The 21,892-nt window shown below is 44.1% G+C and overlaps 2 protein-coding genes across 8 annotated transcripts; one reads left to right on the plus strand and one right to left on the minus strand.

The window, feature by feature from the left end:
• The first annotated feature begins 99 nt into the window (after positions 1-99).
• LOC104934149 (serine/threonine-protein kinase tousled-like 1-B) lies at positions 100-14,251 on the plus strand. Of its 7 annotated transcripts, none has more exons than XM_027283366.1 (23): positions 100-794; positions 2,684-2,805; positions 3,563-3,631; positions 3,825-3,863; positions 3,997-4,072; positions 4,162-4,205; positions 4,296-4,379; positions 4,503-4,583; positions 4,674-4,766; positions 4,853-4,963; positions 5,222-5,254; positions 5,597-5,733; positions 5,884-6,075; positions 6,311-6,377; positions 6,855-6,952; positions 7,162-7,243; positions 7,330-7,421; positions 7,519-7,608; positions 8,412-8,581; positions 9,381-9,516; positions 9,655-9,766; positions 9,935-10,042; positions 10,561-14,251. In XM_027283366.1, the coding sequence occupies exons 1-23, from the start codon at positions 668-670 to the stop codon at positions 10,708-10,710; spliced, it is 2,313 nt and encodes a 770-aa protein (XP_027139167.1). In that variant the 5' UTR covers positions 100-667; the 3' UTR covers positions 10,711-14,251. The 7 variants fall into 7 exon arrangements, with proteins under 7 accessions (XP_027139167.1, XP_027139166.1, XP_027139168.1 ...); XM_027283365.1 differs by having other exon boundaries at positions 101-794; positions 4,290-4,379; XM_027283369.1 differs by having other exon boundaries at positions 662-790; positions 4,290-4,379.
• LOC104934150 (Golgi reassembly-stacking protein 2) lies at positions 13,922-20,506 on the minus strand. The gene is made up of 10 exons (XM_010749742.3): positions 20,327-20,506; positions 19,603-19,683; positions 19,319-19,522; positions 19,158-19,244; positions 18,921-19,051; positions 17,578-17,710; positions 17,078-17,201; positions 16,871-16,978; positions 16,290-16,406; positions 13,922-15,406 (listed from the first exon to the last, which is right to left on the minus strand). The coding sequence occupies exons 1-10, from the start codon at positions 20,387-20,389 to the stop codon at positions 15,138-15,140; spliced, it is 1,317 nt and encodes a 438-aa protein (XP_010748044.2). The 5' UTR covers positions 20,390-20,506; the 3' UTR covers positions 13,922-15,137.
• Between the last annotated feature and the right edge of the window lie 1,386 nt (positions 20,507-21,892).

The raw sequence follows: 21,892 nt of genomic DNA on the forward strand, positions 1-21,892 counted from the left end.
ATATACATACACACACACACATACAGTATAATACAGTATGTATGTGTGGTGTGTGTGCGCGCACGCATACGTGTGTGCGCGCGTGTGTGTGTGTGTGTGTTTCTGTTTTCTCTCGTGCTCTCTACAAGCAGACAAGAACTTTCGGCCATTTTTTTTTTTTTTCTCGAGGTGTTTGTTGTTTTCACCAAAACAAGACGCTGTTCTCAGGTCGACGCTGAGATGTCCCTCCCAGTCAACCTAAAGCTGGTTTGGAGGAGGGTAAAATGATCCCAGATCAGTGTCTGTTTCGGTGTCATGCCATCCCCCCATCGCGCTGCCTGCCTGCCTGCCTGCCTGCTAGGTGCGCGCCAGCCTCGCGATAGCCTCGCCTACAAGAATCAGAGCTCCGCTCGCGAACTGGATGCTGACAGGCGCGCTGTGCGGTCATCATGCAAAGGTTACATTGGATCCGTTTCAGCGAGTGTCTAAAGAAGCCGCTCCTCCGCAGGACCCGCACGGTTCACAAAATGCGAGACGTCTAGCGAGACAACAAAACAGAAAAAACCCCGCTCTAACTCACGGTCACTCGCCTGTTTGACTACAGCAGGTGTCAAACGATGGACGCAAGTTTGGGATTTCCGCGAACGGCAGTGTGTACGCTGGCTCCTCTCGGCGGTAAAGTGGCTTCATGAGTGTCCAAAGTAACAGTGGAAGTGGTGGTGGAAGTTTGGAGGCGACGCCATCTTGGTCGCAGCTCTCCTCGTCCCCAACGATTTCTCAACAACATATAACGGCGACCGCAAAGAGCAAGGAAGGTATATTAGCTCGCCAAGTGCACGACCGACTCTTATTCTCCTTAAAGTGTGTCCTTTGCCGGAGAAGTGGATTGTTTTGGCCGTGTCGGGCTGACGTTTGTTGAAGTAAAAAATGGATGTCAAGTTCACTGATGCCGTGAATTGGAAGCCAAACGTCAGCTGTCAGTTTAGTTGATGGCCAGTCTAAGTAGCAGCGAGCTATCATGTTTGCACAAAGGCAGCCTCGCTAGCTTGTTGTTTTGTGACTCTGTGACTGTCAGCTTACATGATTTGTAGTTACTCGGAGCTGTTGTTTGGTAGCAGTTTGTAACATTCGCCCCATATCAACAGCATCTAGTTGGATATTAAACAGCGTAGCTGTGCATGCATCCATTAATGCATTGCAGTGCACGTCCCTGCTGCTGCTGCTGCTGCTGTAAACTTGAGGCCCTGCATTTTACCTTTTTTTTGTGGACAGTTTGGGTGCATCTGTTTTTTTTTCTCCACATTGTTTTTAACATGCTGCTGACACTTTTATTTACTCCGATGTTGCTCAGTTGCTGGATGCGATGTGACAAAAAAAAAAAAAAAACAGTGATCAAAAGTGGGAGCAATTGCTTCTAATGTTCCAGCTAAGTGTATTAGTCACAGGATATGTTATGTTAAAGACATATTTAGACAGCTGCTGTGTTAATAAGACGGTAAGAGCGTGGTAATTACAGTGTTTTAAGAATACATTGTCAGCCTTAGACTCCTAACAGTGATGCACAGAGATCCAAAATAATGCTGTAATATGAAGCTGTAGCTCTATAGATTAATTAACCTAATCACTCCTCTCCCCTGTCCTTAGATAACCTCACACAGGCCTTGTGCTGTGCGCTCTGTTTCACTGCCTGAGGCTTTCATAATGTCCATTATGCCTTTTAGGGCTTGCCCCTGTGCCAGAAGCTATGTAAAGAAGATGAGAGCCAGGAAATGTCCAATAAGGAAACAAACACTTGCAGCAGTAGTCAGCAGGGAGCAGAAGACCTCTGTGTGTGTGTGTGTGTGTGTGTGTGTGTGTGTGTGTCCCTGGATACCGGTTGTCACAGAACAAGGCCCAGTCAGGCAGCATACATTATGTTTGGCCTTCAGCTCCGTGTGCTTGTGTATGTTATGAATATTGTTGATCAGATTTACAGTGGTGAGGTTTACTCACTCCCAACATCTGCACGTCTGACCGAACGCCGAGAGAATTTCAAGTGAAAAGCAAAAGTAAAAAGAAAAAAAAAAAAAAAGAGTGACCTGAAAAGCTGCGACAGCGTCAGGAACATTGATGCACACGTGTAGCATTTGAATTCAGCTACATAACTACTCAGATGTGCTCCTCGCTGATTGGAATATGTGACTTTAAAACTTTCAGTGTCCTTATCTCGGCTTGTGCCGTGCTCTATCTGCAAGGCTATCACAGACTAGTTTAGCACAGTGCAACGAGGCCATTGTGACAGTCTATAGAATAGAAGATCTGGTTGAAGAGTTTTGTGTTGACATACTGGGAGACTCCGCCCGGCCTTGACTGTACTCCCTCCTGAGTTTCCAGCGCTAGAATGACCTTCCTGCTTAAGTTAGAAATGCAGTGTCACTCATCCACAGTGTCTTCGTCATAGCATGAAAGTGCATCTTTTATAAAGGGCTACCTGCCGCTGCCCAGTTGAATCAAATCCATTTTTCTATTTTTATCCACTAATCACTCTAATTTTCTCTAATCCTCCCCCAGATACTGTCGGTTCCTTCTCTTAGTGCTCATTTTCATTCCTCTCTAGTCATTCTAAAAAAAATGTCCAGGGCTCAGACGCTCTTATCACCACTGTTTGTCAGTAATGTCGATGGTGTACGTGTCTAATGTTACTCTGTTGATGTCGTCATGCCAGGCCCCATGGAGGAGCTGCACAGCCTGGACCCCAGGAGACAGGAGCTGCTGGAGGCCAGGTTCACAGGAGCTGTCAGTGGCAACACAGTAGGCAGCACTGGGAGCACCAGTGGAGGTGCTAAGGTAACCGCAGCACAGAGAAAAAACTAAAAAGGCTTCTTTCTTTTTTTTTTATATATTTGAGATAAGTCACACACCACACACAGACGCAGTTGACCCAGAGGCTAAGGAGCTTCATGAGCTAAAAGTTTATTTTGTGCATTCCTGCTTCCTGACTGATCAAAGATTAAAACTGCTTTGTAGTCCCAATTTTTGCTCGCAAGGCAAATCTTCTTTGAGACTTGACAGCTGCATTGTAGATGCCAATAACAAAAAAAAAAAACTTCAATCCCGACTTCTAACATCAATACAACTAGTGTTTGCCCTGCAGCAGAAAGAATGCTTTTACGCAAGTCGTAGCAGTCTCGAGGCGTGTGTTCTCCGGTGACTAACTCCAGTGACTAACTCCATCATGACAGTTTCTAGGCCATCAGAAAACACTACCTCAGCAACGGGGGCTTTTTGGTGGCAGGAAGTAAGAACCAAAACCAGGTTCCCATGGTGGAAAAGCAGGTAAAAGTTCCTGTTTTCCTAAAAAGGACACAGCCTTCCTGGAAATGTTCACGAGTTGTAAAAGGACCAAGTGACACACCTAATAACTGCAGATCTGCATTCCTACTGGACATGGCAGACTAGAGGCCTGCCTCCGAGCTTTGTCTCACTGGTGTTTACATTACACCAGGTTATTGAACTTAGATAGCACCACTCACTTGTAGAGACTATTTTAAATTTGAAGGTGTGTGTGTGTTTGCTTATGTCTTTGTGTTCTCACTGTGTGCAGGGTCTGGCCAATGAGTCCTCTAACCACAGCTATGGCAGTCTGGGCTCATCAAGCGACAAGGAGTCAGAGGTAAAAACACACGCTAAACGTTTCTGCAGTGAACATGACTATGATTTATTTGAAGGCAGAACAAAAGACAACATTAAATATTACATATTTATTACACTGAAGCTTGGTTAGACACAGTTGTTGTTTCTTGCTCTGCCCGCTCGTCTTTCTGTCTCTCCCACTGCCTCCACCTCTCCTTCTCTTCTCTTCCTAGAACTCTGATTTGAAAAGAGGGAGCTCCCCTGCCTACTCAGTATGTACTCTTTCTTCCCGCTGTTCTCTTCCTGCCGAGCACCACCACTCCAACCAGCTTTGTTAGGTAAAGCACCAGGGACTTACACTCTTCTTTTCTCTCTCTCCCTCTCTTATTTCATATAAATTCACAGACCCCAGAGAAGAAACACTCTGAATCATCCAGAGGGAGAAAAAGGAAAGCCGACACCTATTCAGAGAGTAGTCAAGGTATGACTGACGCCTGCAAGAAATCAGTATAATGCATCCATGCACTACTGATAGCTGCCGTTAAAGCTTTAAATTCCTTTTCTATGCAGGGAAGACCTCCACACGTGGGCCCAAGATCAGCGACTACTTTGATGTGAGTGTTACAGCAACTTCATTCCAATATGATACGCTTCCTATCATTCGAAACCAGATCCTTAAGTTTGTTTCCTCTGCAAAGTTTCAGGGTGGAAATGGTTCCAGTCCAGTCAGAGGCCTGCCATCAGCTCGCCGCTCTCCACAGAACTCACACTCTGCCCCGGGCTCAATCGTGAGTATTTCATGAAGAGCAGAATGCCTTAACACAAGGATTTTTGGATGACCTGTGTGCACACGAGGCGAGAGTGAGTCTCTGTGTTACTGCAAGCTTTAACAAAACCTCTTTTGTCTGTAGATCCGACAGAATAGCTCCTCTCCTACGAGTCTGTGTTTTGGGGAACACAATCCCAAAGCCTCCTCCAGCAAGTGTGTCCAGGTAATATAAAGCATGCATGAAACACTGGTATGACAGATTCCTGTAGTAAATATTGTACTTGACCAGTACCTGTCTGTCTGGATGTTTCAGACGGAGTTAACAGGCCTGAAACTTGCTGCTCTGGAGAGTAACAAGAGTCTGGACCTGGAGAAAAAAGAGGGACGAATAGATGACCTGCTCAGGGTGAGTGTGTGTAACTTGAGTTTTGATGGACAGCACAGGAGAGGACACCTGTCTCACTACAGGTTATCATGTCTTTCCTTTTACAGGCTAACTGTGACCTGCGGAGACAGATAGACGAACAGCAAAAACTCCTGGAAAAATACAAGGAGAGGCTCAACAAATGCATCACCATGAGCAAGAAACTGCTTATAGAGAAGGTATCTGTCTATGCACACACGTACGCCATACATCCATATACAACAGCTGCATTAAATATTAAATAAACGACTGTTTAGAAGCCTAACCTATATCATCTTATCATTCTCTAGCAGATAATGTGCCAGCAACATATGGAAGATATGATATGTGTTACTCACACAGATAGGAACAAAGTTGTTGCCGTACACAAGCAACTGAAATACAGTTTTTGTTTTTTTTTCAATAATAAGTTTTATTATTATTTTCTGATGTTGTAGCTCTGCTTTGGTCCACAACTCCTGAGTCTTTGGGTTTGTAGATCTTTGAGTCTCTTCACCAGCCACCTGTTTTTATTAAGCCTCCACCATTTTACAAAGAGCTGCACCGGTGGTGGTGGGATTTCGTGTACGAGCAACCCTTTCACATGTCTGGAGAATTCAGTTTAGTCATTCAGAAAATGAACATACCTGCCACACCTTTAATCTAACCTCGAGGTTGTATGTGAGGGCTGCCACACCTTTAATCTAACCTCGAGGTTGTATGTGAGGGACTGACCCAGGGATATTTGGTTCTCTGTCCTCTCTTCTGTTGTGTGATCTTGAGACACTTTGAGTAACACCACTCATTACTCCTCATGTGTAATGTGTGAGCAGAGCACTCAGGAGAAGCAGTCGTGTCGTGAGAAGAGCATGCAGGATCGTCTCCGTCTCGGCCACTTCACCACTGTCAGACACGGGGCGTCCTACACGGAGCAGTGGACCGACGGATACGCATTCCAAAACCTGATCAAGTGAGAGAATGCAAACATGTTTTCCATCCAGTTGAATTGATTTCAGTGTAAATGTGTCAAAAATACAGAGGCACGAATGAACTCTGTGCCTGACTTCATGAGCCAGGAGCTAAACATACCTTACCCCGTTGTGTCTTCGTCTCCGTGCAGACAGCAGGAGGGCATTAACCAGCAGAGGGAGGACATAGAGCGGCAGAGGAAGCTGCTGGCCAAGAGGAAGCCACCAAACCCTGCGTCTCCCTCTCTCTCAGTGGCCTCCACCTCTGAACCCAAGCAACGCAAAACCAAGGTGGTCAACGGCAACGACTCTGACCCCTTCCTCAAGCCCTCCTTGCCCCAGCTGTGAGTACACTGACACATACAAACTGTTGGATGCCGGACTGTAAAGAATGACGAGGATGACCTGTTTATCGTTTTGATTGTAGTTGCCACACATAGACCTTTTTTAATACGTTTTTTTTTCACTATTTCTCTTCAGTTAGAGGTTTAGAAGATTCATAGTAGGATGACTTGGAGTTGATCTTTCAAGACTTCTGTATTTCTGTGTCTGGAGTTTGACTTTTCCATATTTTGGCAGACTGACCCTCGCTGAGTACCACGAGCAAGAAGAGATCTTCAAGCTTCGCCTTGGACATCTGAAAAAGGTTTGTTGTTTTTTTCTTTATATACAGTTTATTGCGGGGTCTCGCATGGTACGTCCAGGATTATCGCGTGAATACGGCCGGCTCACTACGCTGCCAAGACGCGCCAGGTGTGAGTTGACACAGGGCAGAGGACGCAGCTAAAACGTGGCGCAGCCATTACTAATCTAATAGAAGGGTCTACTTGAATCATGACTGATGTTATTTTTTGCATCAAAGGGTTAAATTTAACATTCATAGTGATTTACAGGAGAAATAAAAATATCGAGATATATATCGTATATCGCGATATAGCTTAAAAATATCGAGATATTGGTTATAGGCCATATCCTGCAGCCCTATATGTGACTGTAAAACATGTTTATCTCGTGAAACGGCTACAAAGTACACCGAAACACTAAAAACGCACATAATTGTCTGCTTTCACACATGAGTTTCAATCGTCAACGAGAATATAATTACACTGTCGTGCTCATGCAGGAGGAAGCAGAGATCCAGGCCGAGCTGGAGCGGTTGGAGCGGGTGAGGAACCTCCATATCCGAGAGCTGAAGAGGATAAACAACGAGGACAGCTCGGCGTAAGTTTTGACCTGCCGATGACCTAATGGTTAGGAGTGGAATGTCAACACAGTCCCTAAGAAACACTGAAGTGATGAAGAATGTCTTTTTATAGTTCAGACATGCACGCAAGAACACGGAAGCGCACTAAAAATACCTCGTCTGAGAGGTGACACACGAGTCAGTTACAAGCAACGAGCTTAAGAAAAACACATGCCTCCTCACACAGGTTCAAAGACCATCCCACCCTGAACGAGAGGTACCTGCTGCTGCACTTGCTGGGCAGGGGCGGCTTCAGTGAAGTCTATAAGGTAATGTCCGGATCTTTTGACTTCCCGCCCCCCTCTTCCTGTAAAGTATGTTTAGAGACGAATGTGCGTTTTCTCGTCCCACACAGGCTTTTGACCTGTTTGAGCAGCGCTACGCAGCTGTTAAAATCCACCAGCTCAACAAGAACTGGAGAGAGGAGAAAAAGGAGAACTACCACAAGTAGGTCTCACACACACGCACACAACTTCAGATCACACAAAAGACAAAATGTTTCTCGGCTAACGCACACACTACGTTGACATTTATTTCCTCCTAGGCATGCATGCAGGGAGTACCGGATACACAAGCAGCTGGACCATCCCAGAATAGTCAAACTTTATGACTATTTCTCCCTGGATACCGACACGTGAGTCACCTCTGACCTCTGCCAGCTGCAGCCCTGCTGGGTTGACATATCCTGAGCTTGTTTATCATGATCAGAAAGTTGGTTTGCAGTGGGGTTTGAAGTAACGCTAACGCCTTCATAAAGGCCGTACCTAGTTAAATAGTCAAACAGTGCATGAATTGTTGGTATTGTGCCTGAAGGCTCTACGTCAGCGGGGCGCTACAAGTAAGAGCAAACATCATAGGGGTGTTATCGGATTGGGAAAGAGTAAATAGTAAAAGCGATTCACAAAAAAATTTATGATTTACTGTCAACATGCCCTGACAATGGAAGATATTTTTAAAGGGTTAACGTTGAGCTTGGAGTGTGAACAAAGCACATGAGGTGTAGTCACCGTCTTACTTACCCAGTCTGACAACACTGTGTGTGTGTATTTGCCTGAGGAAGCAGATGAATCCATTTCTCTGTGTAAAGTACAAAGCTTAAGCATCAGTCCGACTCCTAAAGCTCTCCTCATGAGTCCGAGCAGCTCACATACAGGACGGGAAAGTCGGGCTCATTCAGCAGCAGAAGGTCCTGACGCTGACCCCCGACCTCCATGTGGAGGAGGGGGAGTGAAATGTATCCTCTTAGCCTCTCATACACATGATGAGCAGATCACTAAGTCTTTCTACTTAGAGATCAACACATGAACGACAGGCATTGTTATACTCCGTTTAAGAAGATATAAGTCCATCTGACCTCGATTTGTTCGCATTCAGTCGTTGAATTTGATCCATTCCTCCTGCGTGTAACTGTGTGCGTCCATCTCCATCCTCTCTCAGGTTCTGTACTGTCCTGGAGTTCTGTGAAGGCAATGACCTGGACTTCTACCTGAAGCAAAACAAGCTGATGTCGGAGAAGGAGGCTCGCTCCATCGTCATGCAGATCGTCAGCGCCCTGCGCTACCTCAACGAAATCAAACCCCCCATCATCCACTACGACCTCAAACCCGGTGAGTGACACGCTCAAAAAGTTTGTGCTTTGTTCGCAATGAGAAGAAGCTAGAGGTCCGTGCTGTAGCTCTTCTTGTTCTCAACTTGAGCGTGGATTATATAATTGGAAAAACCACCGATATCACGTGAATATTAATGTTGAATTGTGAGGGACAAAAAAAAAAGTAGCACTAACCACAGCTGTCTGTTTGACTGTTTGTCACGTGGGCCTGAGCCGCTGCATTGAGTGGGCTGCATGACGGAGGAGTCACTTTGATCAATCGAAGCTGAAATGTAGGTCAAGTTAAGAGGAGCGAATAATCCAACAACAACCGCGCGGCGACGATGGCAGAGAGTTCACAGTTCGGCCACAGAGAGAGTGACTCTAACACTCTCTGACTGAAAGGCCCCTTTTTGGAATTAAGCTCCACATCAAGTTCCAGCAGAACTAGTGTACGTTTAAAGGTAGAGTGAGTAATCGGCCACTGTATTGAAGAATAGAACAAAATGAGCTGTGCGGAGCTAGATTAGAAAAACTAAGCGACAGGTAACAGAAGCAGCGCCAGTACGTCACAGACTGCATAGTTATGTGTCGTCGTACTGGTTTGCCCTCTTATGGACATGATGTGCGAAAATGAATAGTTCAAACCAATATGTGTCTTTTTTTAAGAGAGAATAATTGAATGTCATCTTTGGCCCGTTTTGACAGCACTCCTGTGAAATAGGTCTGACTGAGCTTTGCTTATCTGGCGCAGTGCAGTTTATTTTTATAATATCTGAACCTGATTTCATGTTCGATTCTTACGTGTGTGTGTGCAGGTAACATCTTATTGGTGGACGGCACTGCGTGTGGAGAAATCAAAATCACAGACTTTGGCCTCTCTAAGATTATGGATGATGATAACTACGGCGTGGACGGGATGGACCTCACATCACAGGGAGCGGGCACTTACTGGTAAAGACACACAAACACCTCTGTCACACTGACAAATCTGAGCACACGTGCTATGAAATAATCAGGGAAGAGTCCAGGAGGTTTGACATTGTGTGACCTTGATTGCATTGTGTGTGTGTGTGTGTGTGTGTGTGTCAGGTATCTTCCTCCAGAGTGTTTTGTGGTGGGCAAGGAGCCGCCTAAAATCTCCAACAAGGTGGACGTCTGGTCCGTGGGAGTGATCTTTTTCCAGTGCCTCTACGGACGCAAGGTACTACGTACACACCTGTAGCAGATTGTTCAACACGGAAAGTGTTTTTGAAATGTGGCGAAAACAAAACATTCGGTTCCCGCTGAACTCATTCATTTTTCAGCTTCCAGTCACAATAAGTTGAAGGAATGTGGACGACACCGGTTTTTATGTGCTTTGTCTTTCCAGCCGTTTGGTCACAACCAGTCACAGCAGGATATTCTCCAGGAAAACACCATCCTCAAAGCCACAGAGGTCCAGTTCCCCGCTAAACCACAGGCTAGCACAGAGGCCAAGGTAACACACACACACACACACAGTACACAATCTGCTAGTTACTTCAGCTTCCCGTGACTACTGTCACTGCTGATTATGTTGATATTGAATGCAATATTCCAGTACTGATCTAATAAATATGAAATTGGATTTAAAAAGTAGCACGTGAAGAGCTTCTTCTGATCCAGAAATGCCGTAAAACGGTCATGTACAACACGATGAGATATTGAAGGTAGCCTCAGGCTGAACGACAAAACAAAATGTCTGACAGTTGGCAGACGTCTCTTGGCATTTCTAATCGTTTCGCCAAACCCTAGTGTAAGCATGAGCATAACTGAGTTGAGACACTGATGTGTTGCAACTTTACATACTATAATTTTAGTATTAATGTCAGTTGGAGCTTCAAACAATAAGCTGTCTTGTGACGTGCTGAGACATGTCCATCTGAGAGCAGTTCAGGCACAGAGTGTGTTGTAGCTCTAGGAGAACATGAAGAGTCAGCCTGCAGCTCATTGGTTAACGTTTCGTCTCCTCTGCAGGCGTTTATCCGGCGCTGCCTGGCCTACCGTAAGGAGGACCGGTTCGACGTTCACCAACTGTGCTCGGACTCCTACCTCCTCCCTCACATGAGACGTTCAAACTCCTCCGGCTCCCTGCAGCCCTCCGCCTCATCTCTCCCTACCTACTGACTGGCTCTCTCACATGACTGACAGGACCCTCTGGCCAATCGAAAGGCAGGAAATGGAATTGGAGGATAATGGATGTGGATTTTTTTTTTTTTTTTTTTTTTTTTTTTTTTTACTTGAGCTGTTCCCAAATGGATGAGATAGCAACAGAGCAGAATGAAATGGAAAAAAAGATGAGATGGAAGTGTGAAGAAGTGGAAGTGGGGGAGGGGGGGTGCTCCCCTTTGTGTCGTGCCCTTGAACTCAACTATGTGAGATAGAGGAAGGAACAAAACTGGAAAACAGAAGGGAGAGAGAGAGAGGGAGCAAGAAATGAAAATGATTAAGCTAGTGGATTCCTTTAAGGACTTTATTAAATAACCCTTTAGGAGACACTTCAACTGCTATAGGGGCTCCTAGGTGCCCCGTCCAAGCCCACCTCTCTTAGCTCTACACCATAATACACCTCACAAGATGGCTTCTTCACCATAAATCTGCTGTTCTCTCGTTGGGTGAACAGAAGTTTCTGAACGTCATATATGGACTACCTATTAACTCTGCAATCCATATTTATGAGGCACAATATGATGGTTACATCTCATTGAATTTACCCTCGTAGTCCCTCTGCACACGACTTAAAAAATGTTGTTGTAACCTTGATGAGAGGGAAAAAAAAAAAAAAAAGAAGGAGAAGAAAAAATGTTCCAGATGAAATTTCTGGGGTCAATTTGCACTTCCAGTCCAGATCAGCGGTGATCTGGTGTCACACATTTGGCATGAAGAAGTACTACAGCGTGGGCTAGATCTGATCAGTAGCCAAGTCCTCGGTTCACTTTTCTTTTCTTTTCTTTTTTTTCGTTTTGTTTTCGTTGCAAAAGCAATTCAGTTCTACCGCCGGATTTACAGGAAGGGGATCTGTGAATCCGTCTTAATCCATTTTTAGTTGTTCAGATAAGAGTGGAAATGTTTCCAGCGGCAGAGTATCACAGTACCACGTTGTCATAGACGTCCTCGTCAAGCTGCCTGAAGAGAGTTGGACTGGATCAAACTGTTACTGTTACTGTACTGCAAAGACTCAGAGTTTAGTGTACATTTCATGTGCAGGAGACATTATTCACTAGCAAATACATAATAATGAGGCTTTATCCTTGCTTCCCAGTGTCTCACTTTGCTCCATTTCTTTTGTGTTTCCTCCCGAAAGCTGTTCTCAGTTTGCTGCTATAAATGTTGCTTTTTAGTTTGTAACGTGTGAATGGTTTCCGCCTGGCATATGTGCATACTTGAACTGTGTTAAGAGGAACACTCTACAGAGCGAGTCCCTTTATTCATACGGACACCCGCTGTGCTGTTTGTGGGGGGGTGGTGGTGGTGGCGCCACCACCATCATCAGTGTCCACATGGGTTTTTGTTTACTTTTCGTTTGCAAGTCCAAAAGACTTTATATGGAGCCCAGCAGGCTGCGCAGAGAGGAACGGTCACACCTGTTCATGCCAGTAGAAGTGGGCGGCGTGCTCCAGGTTGGCTGTGTTGCAGCATGATCTACTGCAACTAGGAAATCTAGAAAGTGGATATATCCAAAAAAAATGTTGTCGTCCTGTAAATAAAACACTTACCTGTACGTTGTTGTGACATTTTAAACCCCCCCCCCTCACTCCATCCCTCTCTCAAATGAATGCAAGGCAACCTGGACTCAGCCCAAAGCACGCCCGCGGAGCATTAGTCAGGAGAGTTGTGGGCGTCTCATCTTCTCTCCTGGCTTTTTCAAAAATAAGTCTTAATTGATTTTGTGTGCACGAGCCACGTCTAATGAACAAAAAGCTGTAGTTTGATTAACACGGCAGGCACATTAAACTGCAGGAACTACCAGCTCACGGCTTGCTGCTCCCAAATGAAAGCAAGTGATGAAGTGCAGTGAAACAGGTAAAGTCTGTGTCCACTTTGATAAATTGTAATTTGATCCACTCGAGTGCAGTAAGCCATAAAACAACCCCCCCCCCCACCACCACCACCTCCCAATGTAGTAGTGTTTTCTTCCTCTCTCTCCTCTACTTGACAAAACAACAACAGTAGGAAATGGGTGCTGGCATCAAGTGCATATACCACATGATCAATGCCAACCAATGTGCAGACAGATGTAAGTACAGCCATTAGTAAGCTACATGTCACATTAGGAGTGGGAGTGCAGCGCTAGGCCGTGTCATTCATATGCAATAAAGATTGCCTTACGAGTCTTAATTCCTGCAGTGTGACCCGTATTTCCTGTGGAGGGTTATGCAAGGCTACGACAAGTGTGTTACACAAGATGGAGGGCAGATGAAGGCTTCACACTGGAGCTGGATTCTGAAAAATGATTTGAAGGATTTATAATTGAGCCAGCAGGCAAAAGAAGTCTATGACCTCTGATTGAATGGAACTAAAGCATCTGATTACAACTAATAATTGCATATCTAATTATGAATCACGGTGGGATACATGAGTTTAAATGCCACTGAATTTAAAGTGGTAAAGTGTTTGACTTGACTTGTCTGAATTTATGTGAGCTTCAGTATTTCCAGATATTTTCAAGACGTTTTGATATGACAGAATATTAAAGTATGAACATGAAGGCTAGCATGCATCCTACCAGATTCAGCTATAAATTCAGGGGTATTTAAATGTCTATATTAAGTAATCAGTCATGATTAAATTCAGTTACTCGTGATCAAATTATTATGGCTATTATCTGGTTCATGGGTAATGTCATGCTTTACCACAGAGAGTGGTAGCAGACAAGTTTAGTCCATTTTTCCGCCTGGATTTTTCCAGGTGTCTGAAACCTTTTATCAGCTCTTACAGGTGTTTCCACTTGTTACATGACATTTGTCCTTTTTTTTTCTTTTTTAACTTTTATTCACTTTGTCCACTTTACACCTGATTTTTCCAAGGGTACATTTTCCCCGTTTTTTCTCTAAATGTTTTGCAGTTCCTGCTTCATTCATGTTTTTTGGTCAGTATTTTTTTTCCCCCATTCATCACCTGGAATTTGCAGGTGATCAGTGTAACCTGCAGTCATCCTCTCAGACATTTGAGCAGGTGAATACGACCTTTTTGCTTTTTCATAGAACTTCCCTGTGCTCTCATTCCTCTCCTATAATAACGATCTACTTGTTTTGTTTCCATTTGTGCAGAGGGACTCAGACTTAAAAAAAAAAAAAAAAAGTACCAGAACAAACTGTATAAAGACAGAAGCATCATGTAAAATTAATTTGGCTTTATTGCTCGCACTGTGCATATTGTTGATGTTTTCGGAAACTTCTGGTACAGTGGCACCTTGTGGTTGTACTGCATCACTGCAACTCTTCCTACAGATTCACTTCGGCCATGCCAGGAGGAGAACGTATGTTGTATTTAATAATCCTGCACCCATAATTCACCCTACCAACTAAATCACCCAACAGCAAGCACATACACTCTACTCAGTAGCTCATGTAACCAGTCCCCTCCGGCATGGCCCTCTGCTGCCGACTCTGTGTTGTAGAGACGGGCACTGTCGAGTTCTGGATACACATGGAGACATACAAACAAAAACAAAAAAGGACAGACTAATAATTTCAAAACACAAAAGGTGGTGCAAAATAATGCAGACTCATTCATTGGGTGGAGACTTATACAGCAATTTCAACAAAAATTAATATGAATCAAATGAATCTATCGGTCATGGGGTCTATTAGCTAATAATAAAAGGTTAGGTTAGGGCTGGATGATCTATAACATGATGAATTCATATTTATCTATTGTTTATTATAGCAGAAATATAACAGCAGTGCATGATATTTGTCTCTCTTGCAGCCCTTTGGCCCGATTTATTACAGTATGACCAGTTAATGACCTTAGGACTTGTGCTGATTGGTTGACTGAACTAGCACTCAGACGTCATTGGTTATTGTAGCTACTCCGTTTATTTCTCATAAAAAAGGAAATCATGATGTAGTTAGTAATTCAGTAAATGTGATTTATCATCCAGCCCCATTAACATACACGGTTTATATAAAAAAATAAGTATGTGAAACAGAGAGGATTGCCGGATCAGAAAGGGGGAAATCCTAAAATAGTTCTTTGCCTTGTTGTAACTGCAGAAGTGCGAAGCAAACTACAAACCAAAGAGTAGACCTCGTCCTGCTCAACGGGAGCTTAGGCAAGCTCCGTGAGAATCTGGCAATAAAGACATGTTGGTTAAGACCAGTCTACATCCGTCCTCCATTCTTCATATTCATCCTTCATCGCTTCACACAAGCTTCCTCACCCATAACTGGAGCACGCTGACCTCTGTGTCTGAACTAATGCAGCTGTCTGCCTGTCCCTCTTGGCCAAATAAATAGAAAAACACAGAGAAAGACAAACAGGAGAAAGAGAGAAACCGGGTGTGTGTTTTGGTTTGATGGCAAGCAGGAGCTTTTTTTTTTTCCCCCAGGTTACGAAGTTAGTGTTGTTTCCGTGGGAGCCGGTGACTCCGTGGCGTTCGTGGAGACTGCTTCCGTGGGGAGTTTGCGGTCGGCGGCGGGTTCGATCACAGGTGCTGCCGTGACTGTGACCGAGGCTGGAGGAGCGGTGGTGGAAATGGGCAGGAGTGGGCTCACTCCCTGAGGGAGGAGAGGAGGCAGATGGGAGGGCAGCATGGTAAGGGGGGGTAAGGGGGCCAGACCTGGGAGGTTGAGGGGTGGGAGAGATGCCAGAGGTGGGACTAGTGGAGACAGACAGAAAATGGATAGATATTTAGATTTGAACAGAACCTCACAACAATAAACTACTACATACTCAAACTATACTTCCACATTTTGGGGAATACTCTTTTTTCTCGCTCAGAGTTTGATGAAACGTTTGATTGCTTTCATAGTTGTCCAGTCACTATACAGCAACAGCCAGAAGCTGCTTAGCTTTGAATAAAGACTGGAAACAGCTGTACACTGGAGGAGGTTGAAAATGGTTGGAAAGTTACAGCTCCCTGGATATAACTCCTTGAAACACCACAACTTGTAATATAATATGTTAATGAGTGGACTTCAGGAGGTCCTGGAAAGTGAATGTTATTTTTAGACAGGAGAGTGATAGATATTTTCATCTAACGCACAAGAAACAGAATGCGTATCAACCATTCCTTAACCAGTAAGGGCAATATGATACTTTGTATAAACGTATATGTAAATGACGTGAGCCCCAGAATATATACTCATACCTTTAAGTAGAAACTTTATACTGATCTTGATGTAACATATTACCCAGTTTGTATATCAGTGACTGATACAGCTACACACGAACACGACATTATGCAACAAATATCCAAAACAGATATATCATGTTGCAGGACAATATTTAAAGTCATATTCAAATTTCAAAAACACAATCATAATATTTAACGTTATAAAAAAATGTTAGAAATAAATATAAATAAACAGATAAATGTTATCACATTATCTGTTTTTTCTGTTTTCCTGTGCTGTTCATAATCTCTAATAAGATTTAGAGAGAAATATTTGTAGTCTTCAGCACTTTGAAGGCAGCTGTGTAGAGCTCATGCTGTATAAATAATATATATCGTGCACCTGGTACAGAAGGAGTTTATTTACCTGTGGTTCCTACTGGCGGTGGTCCTGCTAATGACACGGCACTGAGGTCTGGGAGCGGCAGGTTGAGGTTGGGTAAGTTGGGAAGCGGAGGTAAGCCACCTGGGAGGGGCATCAGACCTACACACACAAGTCTGCATTAAGTTGTGCTTTCTTTTATTCACATTAAATCCAGGCTTCTTTACTGCAGTGAACAGACATGACTTGGATGACCTTTTACATGAACCAACAAGATACAATGAAGATGCTGATAGTTCACAGCAACATAAACAAAAACCATAATAAAAAGTATCACAAGATAACAGTACTCACTGGCCATGTTTACATACTTCAATTAGACATGAATACTGTTTACCTTTGGACAGGTTGCAACCTTGTCCTTAAGAAATATATACTGTATAACGCACATGAAGATATTGGCTAATGCAGTTGAGGCAGACCTCTTTATTCTGGGAGGGTGTGCACACACCCATATATAAATCTAGTCACCCACGGGCCCTTTCAAATGTTTGGTGTTGAAATCTCAGACCACACAGTTGCTGACACGCCGTGTTCTGAGCGCGTACGTCTGAGAAATCACCCACCTGGTAGCGTGGTGGCGGGGTTGAAACTGGTGGCTGCAGGATTCAGCGGAGTGAGGGGGCTGAGGGAGGGGCTGGTGGAGGAGGGAAGCAGCGGGACTGTGGGCAAACCTGGAGAGGAGGAGGCGCCACAGAACACACATCAGATAAAAATAATACAGAGAAAATACACCATGTTTGAGTGTGTGACACAGTTCTCGTCATGAATACCTGTCTGCAGCTCACTGGGCATGGTGGGCGGGGCTGTGCTGATTGACAGGCCTGACAGTGACTCTTCAAGGCCAGAGGGGACAACAGGCACAGTAGAAGGAGGGGTCACTGCTGAAAGCTGGACCTAAAAAAAGAGTTCAAAAGAAAGAAATGTGAAGCAAGTTCAGAAAAAGATGCTGCTATCGAACAGGTAAGGTCACATTCATCCAAACGTGCAATTAAGTGTAATGAGCAGCACTGCTCTCTGTCCCTATGTTGGCTTTGCTGCATACAAAATGAGGAAACTTGCGTGTGAACACACAACACTTCAATCTTTTCAATGTCATGCGCACACACTGCATACTGATCATGAAGACTTGGCTGGCTCAAGAGACCATAACTCTGAGGAATACCCAGTGAACAGTGAGAGAGTGATAATGAGTAACATTTTAGGGCAGTGCACAATGTAATTACACGAGTACTGATACGACTGATGAGTCCAGTGGTGTGTGTGTCCTGACCTCGGTGAAGCCATCCTTCAGTGGACTGACGGGCTCACTGGGAGAGTTTCCAGGGAAGCTGATCTTCTTCCCCTCTTCAAAAGGCCTTGTTGGGATCCTGTGGAGGTATCCATAGCCAATCCCACATCCAAGGCTGGAAACAGAAGGGAAGAAAAGTTTGAATCCAGTCCGGATTTCCATTCAGACACATTTCAGATTGGGTTTTATGCGCTTGTGTCCTACAATGGCTCAGACAAGTCAGCGTCCGATGATGGACTATTTCTACAACATGGTTTAAGACTAGACGCAGCGAGAAGTGATGATTTGTTCAAAAACAACAATGGTGGCTGCTAAAGAGTTTAGCAAGGAGGCTGTTCGCATTTGAACTTCTTCATTGAAAGAAGAGAAGGCATGTGTTCACTCCTCTCCCGACTGGCCTACAACATCATATCACTATCATCTGATTAGCTGAAGTTTGACGGTGAAAGACAGATGGTTTATCCAATCACATGCCAAGTATTTTGATAGCCCTTTTCCAAATAGTTTCCAAGGATGACTTCCCAGATGGTTTTGTTTAACCGTGTGTACATTTCCCTTTCCCAAGTTTGTTGGCAAGATTAAAAATGAGGATTTCATCTTCACGTATCAGATGCAGTCAAACAGTTACATCTATGAAAAATACTGACAGAAAAACGGCCAAATAAACAGCAACGAGCAAAGGTGGAACAGACATAGCAGTAGAAGTCGGCTTATATACAGTATCTTAAACCTGCAAAGAGTGGTTGAACAAACTATAAACACATCACTGACAGATCACCTTTAGAAATCGGCCCTATGGATTTTCTTGGGTGAACAAACAATATTTGTGTTTTCAGTTTTACTCACAGTGTGTGTATCCTTGAGCTCTTACAAATATGTTTAATGTATCCTCGTGAGACTTCTTGGGCCTCTACGAACTCCTGATGGAAATATTTGGCTTTAGCTGCTACATGCTTCACCGCGTTTACTGGCTAGTTGGTGGCTGTGTCTCTCGCCTGTTTGGTGCAGAGTGATGCTACGAGAACGGACCGCAAAGTAGATTTACGATCCGGGCAGCTATGTCGCTATAATGCTCCGCCAGGTTGAGTGCAGCTGCAGACCTGAGTGATAATTCTCTGTGGGTTCAGCACAGCGAGCGATGCCTTTCACATTATGTAATTGTTTTCACACCATCACTTGATTGCATAATTATAAAATAATCAACCACAGCTGCAACTGCTGTCACAGCTTCCATACCAGCATCTTTTAGTATTCTGTATAAACCATCCCCATTATAGCTGTCAAGTCTAAATGGAAGGGGTAAAAGTGTGTTAAAAGTCTGTTACCTGCCCTCTCCTCCCCAGGAACCGTTCGGTGTGATGATCACTTCTCTGCAGTTATCAGTGTCTGTATTGTACACATAGAGCTTCAGGCCTTTCCCCTCGTGGCTCTCTATCAGAGAGAACAGGTCCTCGGACTGCAGATACAGTCACAGAGAGGAGGAGAAGGTGGACACACAATCATTATCAGGTGGAGAATATGCAAGAGTGACACTTTCAAGGATCTAAAGTCTGATAAACTACCTCGTTCATAACGGTATCAGCTCCAATGATGTAGTCTGTGTGTGGTCGCAAGCCGGCGAGGGCTGCCGGGGAATTAGGCTCCACTTCCTGTGAAGGAGAGTCGGGGGGAGAATAAGTAAACACGCTCTGAATGGACCACATGAAACTTTGAGGTTACTTACCAGCACATGCCAAACATTCTCATTGGCTCCTTCAAAGCTGCAAAAACGAATGGAGACCCCGAGCAGGCCCTGGCCGCCCCACAGGTTGCTGGGGGTGACTGTCGACTCCCGCAGCTCCAGGGTCTTTGAGGAGTAAACCAGCATCTTAACTGGTTTCTCCACACTGGCTTTGAGCAAGTCTTTCAAGGTGTCGTTGTCCTTGTTCTGGAAGGAGAGCAGAGCCATGAGACACCTTTATGATTTTGCATTCGGTCTGACTAGATACAGTCGCCGGCTTTCCTTACCAGTCTGGTGTTGTTGATGGAGACGATGAAGTCAAAGAAAGGCTCCAGTCCTGCACGGTGTCCGGGAGAGTTCTCCTGAACCTGCACACAAAAAATTAGACACATTAGTTGATGCATCTACATGTACAGCATGAACACACAAAACAGTCTCCAGTGGCTTTATAAAGAGCGTGTGATTTGATTTGGCTCAAGTATCACTGTAGCAGATGTGCATACATTTGCATGCAGCCAAGCCGGCTGTAATTTGTAAGGACGACAGCAAAGCCTGCATCTGTCATGCTGAGCACCTGGCTGCTACCGCTAAAAGTTACTGACAATTCATTAAGTATCGAGTGTAGATGTTACTAGAGCCGCCTGGACGTTAGTTTGAATTTAGCATAACAAAGGAGCAGCAGCACAAAGTGGCTGAGAAAAGCAGCTGTCATTCAGAGCAGCTACGTAGCTCCGGTATGGGGATGTTAGCTTCTGGCTAGCACATTTAACTACTAAACAGGCAGGAATAAATAAACAGGAGAAAATATAACAAGGGACGACGTGCAACTGTGACACAACTCCAGAGCTCACAGCGTTTTGTTTCCCCCACACACGGTGTTGGTCTTTTCCAAGACGAAAGGCCCAGAAGTCATCCTCGGCCTCTGGTTAACACACAGAGCCGGGGATGCTCCGCCTCTGAGCCGATGCTAAGCTAACAGCTAACACGGGCTACAGAGGCGTAAACTCTCACCCGGAGGACGTGGTAGCCCTCGGAGCCTCCTCCCGGGATCTCCACGCTCTGCGTTCCTCCCATGGTCTCGCTGTTTTTAAGGCTTTTGAGGTTTTATGGCAGCTTGTTGACCAGCAGAGATGAGATACCTGGATACTTCCACACACTCTCTCACACACACACACACATACACACACACACGCTCACCGGGTACACGTCGCCAAATGATTAGCAGAGTGATGCGCATGCGCCGTTACGTGGCAGGAAATAACGCCTTTTGCAATTCAGATTTCAAATTCAACCGGTTACTTTGTTATTTAAAGTAGAAGAGTGTAAAGATAAAGACAGGGGTTATTTTATTTATTAGAATGTAATAAAATGTATTTTCAAGTATTTAATTTAATCTTGACAGTATTATTGTGGGAACTCTTCAGGTCTCATTTCACTATTCAGCCCACTTAAATAAATATAAACAACTAGGCCTATAATTGAAATTAAACTAATATTCTACCATATTAGAAAAAAGTATCAAACCTTCAAACTGTCAGGCACTTGGACTTACTGTATTTTGTTACACGGTTTAATTAATCCATGCAGTTGTGTGCCAGAACTTTATTGTAGTTTGCCCGTACTCTTTTTAAGAAATCTGCCCTTGTTTAACACTGCTCTAATTCAGCTCTCTTACAAATTCCTTTAAGTGCATTGTAACAATTGTCATGGTCTGTTAGTTCAGCAGCAGTATTGTCTTTTAGAGAAACCTGCTGTTTAAACTGTGAAAGTCTTCAGTAACATTTCAGAGATTTCAAACAAATCAATTCAATTCAATATTATTTGTATAGCCCAAAGTCACAAAGTACATTTGCCTCAGAGGGCTTTACAATCTGTACAGGAGGAAAAACTTGCCCACAAAAAAACCTTTAACAGGGAAAAAAGGTGGAAGAAACCTCAGGAAGAGCCACAGAGGAGGGATCCCTCTCCCAGGACGGACAGACGTGCAATGGATGTCACGTGTACAGGACAAATCAACACAAACATATTGTACAATTACAATGACTGATAAAATGACAATGAATCACAATGAATGATAAAATGACCACAGTAGCAGATATGGTAGTAATAATGACAGTAATAATATGCATAGTGGACGTAGTGCAGGATCACAGCAGCAGCCACGATCCACGAGAACCTGCTGGACGACAGAGCACAGAAACTCCGGGGAAGTTTGGTTAGTAACATGCATTAATGAGACATGTCCACAGATGGGGAGAGAGAGAAGAGAGAGAGAGAGAGAGAGAGAGAGAGAGAGAGAGAGAGAGTAAGAAAGAAAGAAAGAAAGAAAGAAAGAAGGAGAGAGTGAACAACTGGCCTTTGTCGTGACAAAACCGGTTCCCTTTCCTTTACATAAAAAAAAGATCTTGCACATTCTCATACAAATATTCACATTTATACTATACATTTATAAACCAACTAACTGAATCAGATTTTACGAACCAAGTTAACTCTTGTTAAAACTATCTAACAGGCCATAACTGTATTTCACTGTGTTTTACTGTAATGCTGTGTAAATGGTGTAATAAATATGTATTG

This window comes from Larimichthys crocea, chromosome X (assembly GCF_000972845.2).
Source record: "Larimichthys crocea isolate SSNF chromosome X, L_crocea_2.0, whole genome shotgun sequence".
Classification (NCBI taxonomy): Eukaryota; Metazoa; Chordata; class Actinopteri; family Sciaenidae; genus Larimichthys; species Larimichthys crocea.